The sequence below is a fragment of the Hemibagrus wyckioides genome, linkage group LG05, assembly GCF_019097595.1.
Source record: "Hemibagrus wyckioides isolate EC202008001 linkage group LG05, SWU_Hwy_1.0, whole genome shotgun sequence".
NCBI classification, from domain to species: Eukaryota; Metazoa; Chordata; class Actinopteri; order Siluriformes; family Bagridae; genus Hemibagrus; species Hemibagrus wyckioides.
Window position 1 is genome coordinate 27,652,137 of NC_080714.1, and position 7,122 is coordinate 27,659,258.

The 7,122-nt window shown below is 41.5% G+C and overlaps 1 protein-coding gene across 1 annotated transcript in view; it reads left to right on the forward strand.

Moving 5' to 3' along the window:
- Positions 1 to 223: 223 nt before the first annotated feature.
- Positions 224 to 7,122, forward strand: part of abhd17ab (abhydrolase domain containing 17A, depalmitoylase b) — a 12,425-nt gene continuing 5,526 nt past the window's right edge. The window contains exons 1-4 of the mRNA XM_058389696.1: positions 224 to 467; positions 2,355 to 2,806; positions 5,282 to 5,476; positions 6,106 to 6,285. Of these exons, the coding sequence (XP_058245679.1) occupies positions 2,361 to 2,806; positions 5,282 to 5,476; positions 6,106 to 6,285 (821 nt within the window). The 5' untranslated portion in view covers positions 224 to 467; positions 2,355 to 2,360. The remainder of the gene's footprint in view (positions 468 to 2,354; positions 2,807 to 5,281; positions 5,477 to 6,105; positions 6,286 to 7,122) is intronic.

Consider the following 7,122-nt stretch of genomic DNA (forward strand, 5'->3'; position numbering starts at 1 on the left):
TTATTTATTTTAATTTTTTGACATATTGTAAAGTCTTCCTCGTAGATATCAGATATGACTCTTGATTATTATTATTTTTAAAAAAATGTATTTTCTATTATTTACTTTTGTTTTGTTTATCTGAAACAAACAAGCAAACAAAAAAGCCGGCCTTTCGTGCGAAACAAAATGGCAGCCGCTCCTCCGCCTTCGCGCCTACGTCACTTCCGGATGCGGCAAGACGTTCTCAGGGTAGTAGTAGTAGTAGTAAGAGGAGGCGACTGTATGCGGCTCCTGTTCCTTCAGCTGTGTTAGCATTGAGGCTAATCAATGACAGCTCGGTGTCTCTTTCGCTCATCACCCGCCATCACACACACTCCATCCTCCGCTGCTCTGTCATCACTGTCTCTATCAGCTGCGGGCGAGGAAGAGGAGGAAATGTCCGACATTTTGTTCCTTATCGTCTGAGGAGTCGGCGGTGTTTCCAGGTTAGCTTTAGCATTAGCTTTTCTGGCGGGCTAGCATAGCTGCTTAGCCCTGAGGTGTCAAACACTCCGGGTTCGGTATTTCTGTTCGAGGAAGTGTTCTTTTAAAAAACAAAGCATCTCGCTTGTTATATAACACGTTAAATGATTTATTTTTTAATAATTGTTAGCTTTAAATCTATCTGCCCTGATTCGCTTCAGCTATATTTTACACTAATGTATTTATTCTATAACAATGTAATACAGTATAAACTAACGTAATAACACTCTATCATTATGTTAATTATAAATAATTATTTATTTAACCATCCTTGTGTGTCATATTCACACTAAGTCTTTTTTGGCATTATATTTTTGTGTATCCAAGCGAATAAATACATTGTTTCTAGATTTTATTTTATTTTTTTACTTAACGCTTTAATGTGCATTATTCTAAAATCATAGAAAATTGTTAAATATTTTTTAAACATTAAGTGTTTAAAATCTTAAATATTTCGAACCTGATTTTAATTTGTATTGCATTATTTTATTTATTTATTTATTTTAATAAACTTTTATTAAATTATTTATTTTTTATTTAAAATATTATTTAATTTTTTAATTGTTTTTATTTATTTATTATTTTAATCAATTAATTACTTTATTTTTATTTATGTATGTATGTATGTATGTATGTATGTATGTATGTTTATTGGTCACTAGATTTTTTTTTATCCCTTTTTTAAAATATTCCTCCATTCAGAGTCGTGTTGATATATAAAATGTACAATTTTGTTTCTTTCTCTATTAATATTTAGTCTGTTAACGCGGTATTGTTTCCCTAGTAACGTAGAAGCGCGTTTAATTGCGGATCTAAGAGGAGACGTCGATGTAAGGTTTACGGAAGGAGTCTCCAGTGTCAGAGAGAAAGTTTTAATCGTGTACGTCGCCTTTCTGGCAGTGTTTTATAACGCTCCGGTCGTTTCTCGCGACCTCACGTGACCTCCCACTTGTCTAGCGGCGATGTATTTCTTGCGCCGTGGCCTGGCTCCATCTCTCTTCTGTACATGTCCATAGGGTTGCGTTACATTTCCACGCTAATTATTCATGACTCGCCGCTGGAGATCCGCTCCAGATTAACCTGGAGGGGTGTTTCCCTCAGTGGGGAAGAAGGGATCGTTTCTTGAGGGCGAATTATCATTATTATCATCGTTTTTATTATTATTGTTAATAACCCTGATTGCGAGTAGATGAGATTATTATATATAATTGAGTATAATTACACTCGAGTTATTAAATGATTAATGTGGAGTGTGCTGAGGGTTTTCCCAGCCTTGTGGTGATAGTCTGGGCTTCTTTATTATTATTATTATTATTATTATTTAGTAATTCACTGGTACTGTTATTGATGCAATGGATGGTCTCCCGGTTGGACAAGTGTTATAAAGGTCAGTGTAATCCGGGTTGAATCTGAAACTGAGTCGACTCTCAGTGGCGAGGCGCAGCGCCTGATCCTGATCCTGATCCTGTTCCAGGAAAAGCAGCAGCGCTCCGTCTACAGAGGAACAATGGCTTCTGTAGGAGGCTTTACAGTGATCCTGTTGAATCATCTCTCTGTTACATCATCATTATCTCTATCTCTCTCTCTCTTTTCTCTCTTTCTCTCTCTCTCGTTCTCTATTTATATCTCTGTCTCTTTCTCTATTTATTTCACTCTCTGTCTTTTTCATCATTTTCTTTGTTTCTCTCTCCCTCTCTGTCCCTTCTTCCCCTATCCTGTCCGTCTGTCTGTCTGTCTCTCTCTCTCTCTCTCTCTCTCTCTCTCTCTCTCTCTCTCCTTCCATTATCCTGTCTGTCTGTCTGCCTCTCTCTCTCTCTCTCTCTCTCTCTCTCTCTCTCTCTCCCCTACAGTTGACGATGAATGGCCTGTCTGTCAGTGAGCTGTGTTGCCTGTTCTGCTGTCCTCCATGCCCAAGCCGTATAGCCGCTAAGTTGGCCTTTCTGCCACCTGAGCCCACCTACACCCTCCTGCCCGATCTGGAAGCAGGCCCCGTGTCCACCAGCTCCACCACGGCACCTGGTCTGCGCTCTCGAGGTGGCACTGGAGTCGGAGCAGCAGGAGGTGGAGGAGGCGGCGGTGGAGGAGGCGCCAGTGGTGGAGGAGGTGGAGGAGGAGGAGGAGGAGGAGGCGGAGGAGTTAGTTTAGGAGCAGGCGGAGAGGGGCGCTGGAAGCTCCATCTCACAGAACGGGCCGAGTTTCAGTACTCTCAGCGGGAGCTGGACGTCACCGAAGTGTTCCTGACGCGCACGAGTCGAGGGAACCGAGTGGGCTGCATGTACATCCGCTGCGCTCCCACAGCACGGTGAGAACAACATAAACCACCAACACTTCTTCATCACCATCAGTAAGAACCTGTGTCACGATATTATCATGTCATATCATTACTATATCACAATATCCACATCATATGATCGTATCGTCCAGCCCTGGAGATTCCAGCTACAACAAATACCTGCTTCCTGCCTGGAATCTTAATCATTTAATTAACATTAACAATCTCTGTGTATAACTGGTTTATTTACAATCCTGACGTGCTAACGGCTAATTATTCAAAAATAACCGACTCGGTGATGCTGCTAGAGACGTCTTTTCCAGTGTGATGATGTAACATACACATAAATGGTCTTATGAATGTCAGGCCCCGCCCACTTCTTTTTTCTTTTTCTCAGCATCGCTCCAAAAGCCAGAGCCAGAGCCAGGGTCAGCGAGTGCTGGACGATGGCTTATTGCACATGATCCCTGTCAACCTTTTTGTACAGCTTTTGTGAAAAAAAAGAGAGAGGAATAGTCGCTCGTATTCATGTGTATTTGTATATTCCGAATATGTTCACAGCACGAGTGCGTCAGACTTCCTCAAACATGTAAATCTGTGTTTTCTCACATCTCGTTTACGCGTTTCCTTTTACGCGCTCTCTGTCTCTCTCTGTCTTTCTCTCTGTCTCTTTCTCCGTCTCTCTCTCTCTCTCTCTCTCTCTCTGTCTCTTTCTCCGTCTCTCTCTGTCTCTCTCTCTCTCTGTCTTTCTCTTTCTTTCTCCATCTCTCTCTCTGTCTCTCTCTGTGTCACTCTCTCTCTCTGTCTCTTCCTCCCTCTGCATTTTCCACTTCCTCAGTCATCACCTCTTTGTTTCCGTTGTTACTCTCCCCCTCTGTGTGTGTGTGTGTGATGTCAGATAAATGTCTCAGCCTGTCTTTTAGTCAAATGTTTAAAACCGGATTTGTTCTATTGTAAGATATACAAATAACTCCACACAGGAAGTAGGGAGTTATTGGAATCCGACTGGCACTCACTGAACAGGAAAAGCCAGTCACAGGTGGGTTAGGTGCTCAGTTCACCCTGTTACCGTGGTGACAGCATCTGGTTTGTTTGTTTGTTTGTTTATTTATTGGTCATCATTATTTCATTTTAGTTATTGAAAGATGTGTTGAGCCGATCTTCCTAATCTCACCAGGCGCAGGTTTAGATAGTTCTAGAAATGTGGCTGTTGGTTGGAGGGGGTGGGACATCTCTCTCTCTCTCTGTCTCTCTCTCTCTCTCTTTCTGTCTCTCGCTCTGTCTGTCTCTCTCTCCCGTTTGAATACATCCGGTCTCGTTTCTCTGTGATGTCATCTCGACCTTTGGCCTTGTCAGAGCGGTGCTGGAACGTGAACCTACGTGTCTGAGGAAAGGTGGCCGGCTGCAGTAGATAAAAACACATTCCTCTTCAATTAGATACAGCACAATTATCCGGTTTAACACACACACACACACATGGTGAGGTTAAAGTGTATAGTAAAGTTTACACACTTTAAGGTCAATATTGGTACAGGGTGTGAGCCCATGGTCACATGATTTACACTGAACTCCTAACTGGATTTTGATACTCAGATCAGAATGACGAGAATGAAAGCCGTGTGTATCTCTACAGCAGCTTTTATTAATCCTTTATTCATAAAGTCTAAAGTCCTAAAGAGCCTTTTTATTTTCCCACCTCCCTGAAGCCCCGCCCATCGTTTAATAACACTTTAATCAATCGATAGCTCTGATATCATCTCTTTATTATCGTAACCTGTTTAATATGATCCTGATCCTGAGCTCCGGACCCTGAGATCCTGATCTTGAGCACTTGAGATCCTGATCCTGAACTCCTGAGATTCTGATACTGAGATCCTGATCCTGTGGTCCTGTGATCCTGATCCGGAGATCCTGATCCTGAACTCCTGAGATTCTGATACTGAGCTTCTGAGATCCTGATCCTGATATCTCGGGCTGCAAAAAGCATGAATGTTTATTTGCTTGAATTCAGCCACAGCTTCAAGATGATTTTTTTTTTTTTACAAATATTAATCTAAAAACTAGATTTTTAATAGATATAAACATTAATTATTTATATATTAAAAGATAGCTGGAAATTCCAAGGTACCCCTTTTTATTTGTTTTTAAATCCTGTGAATGCTCACATTCATATTTTTCCTTACAAACTTATTTAATTTCTGTACTTTTATTGCATTTGGTTGTTTATAATAAATTTTTAAATATGATTGTTAGATGGATAGATAGAGGAATAAACAAATTAAATAAATAAGAATATATATATAAAGCATAAATAAATATATAAATAAATAAATAAATCCCCAAAGGAGGGGAAAAGCAGCTGAACTTTAAAACATTAATAAAAAATAAATAAATAAATAAAATAATAAATAAATGAATAAAGGAAATGCCTTTCTATTATTAAAAAAAACAAACAAATAAAGGAGTAGTCTGAACATAATGATATGCGTGTGTGTGTTTATGCAGGTTCACTGTGCTCTTCTCCCACGGTAACGCTGTCGATTTGGGGCAGATGAGCAGTTTCTACATCGGCCTCGGGACGCGCATCAACTGCAACATCTTCTCCTACGACTACTCGGGTTACGGCGTGAGCACGGGAAAACCGTCCGAGAAGAACCTGTACGCGGACATCGACGCGGCGTGGCAGGCTCTACGCACGCGGTAACACAACAACAACAACAACAGTGTGTTTATGACGGATCACGTCTCAGTGGTGATCTTGTGAACCTTTAACCTGGAAGTGTTGATAAAGTGCAAGCGATTTTATCTTTTATTATTTTATCGTCTCTATGCGGTTGCCAGATTTAACAGCATTAGGGAAGATCAGTCCCCCTTTTTCCCCCTCCGTGACATTAGGTAGGTCAGACATTCAGATGATTCCGGCCCATTTTCGTGAAGCTCCGCCCCCAGGATCTTAAGTGGCTGGTAATATAAAGAAACCTTTAAAATGTCTGAAAGGAGGCGTGTCCAAATACCAACCGAGTCAATTCAGAAAATTCCAGATGTCAAGGATTTCCAAATGGGATTTCTCAGCTTGGAATGTTTTTTAAACCTGGAATGTCTTCCGGGTTATTTGTCGACGTAAGGAATTAAAAAAACAATATGGGCCTCAAATTTAATATGAAGGAGTTATCTGTTATACAGAAGGATGAAGCGATGGTGATGAGGTTGAACATTAGACAGGAACCGTGAGAGAAATCCCGAGAGCAGGGAAAGTGAGGAGAGAGAGAGAGAGAGAGACAGTGTTCTGTGAGTTAACATGCTTTTACGTATGATTTTTCTTGTCTCAGATACGGCATCAGCCCCGAGAACATCATCCTGTACGGCCAGAGCATCGGCACGGTTCCCACGGTGGACCTGGCGTCACGCTACGAGTGTGCGGCCGTCATCCTGCACTCTCCGCTCACCTCGGGCATGAGGGTGGCCTTCCCCGACACCAAGAAGACCTACTGCTTCGACGCCTTCCCCAAGTGAGTCAGAGAAAATCAAGCAACACACACACACACAAGAGGAGCACAACAACACACACGATCAGGGAATTCCTTTTATGTGTCTCTGAAATGCCAGAACTCTGGGCTAGATACAGAGAGCAGAAAGGGATGGAGGGATTTCTGGGCAAAGAAAGGGAAAGAAAGAATGTGGGGAGGGGAGGCAGAAAACAAAATAAAAATATGGCACGACAAAAGGGAGGGAGAGAGAGAGAGACTGGAAGAAGGTGGAGAAAGAACAGAGGAACAACGTGGAAAGAGGAAGGGGAAGGAAAGGAAGGGAAAGGACATGAGGGAGAGGGTAAGACTAGGATGAGAAAGGAAAAAAAAGGAAGAGAAACGGAGAGGAAAAGAAGGGAAGAGGAAAAAAAGAAAATGAAAGTGTGAGCAAGAAATCATAGAAACCAAAAAAGAATATGACGAAATACTGTGAAGGTTGGGAGGAAGAAAGGAAGGAAAGAACAAAAGAAGGAAGGAAGGAAAGGAGGGAGGGAGGGAAGAAGGAAAGAATGAAGGAAGAAAGGAAATAAAGAAAGAAAGAAGGTAGGAAGGAAGGAAAGAACGAAATAAAGAAGAAAGGAAGGAAGGAAAGGAGGAAGCTAGCGCGGAAGGAAGGAAGGAAGGACGGGGAGGGAGGGAAGGAAAGGAAAGAAAGGAAAAATGAAAACTCGTGGGTCAGAGAGATGTAGTGAGTGAGAACAGAGTGAGATTAAATGAAGAATGTAATAAATGTCAGTAACTGAAACTCCGCTTCATCACCTGATTATTCTCCTGTAAAGGTTTAATCCTCACACACAGACTCATCACTAACGAGGTTTA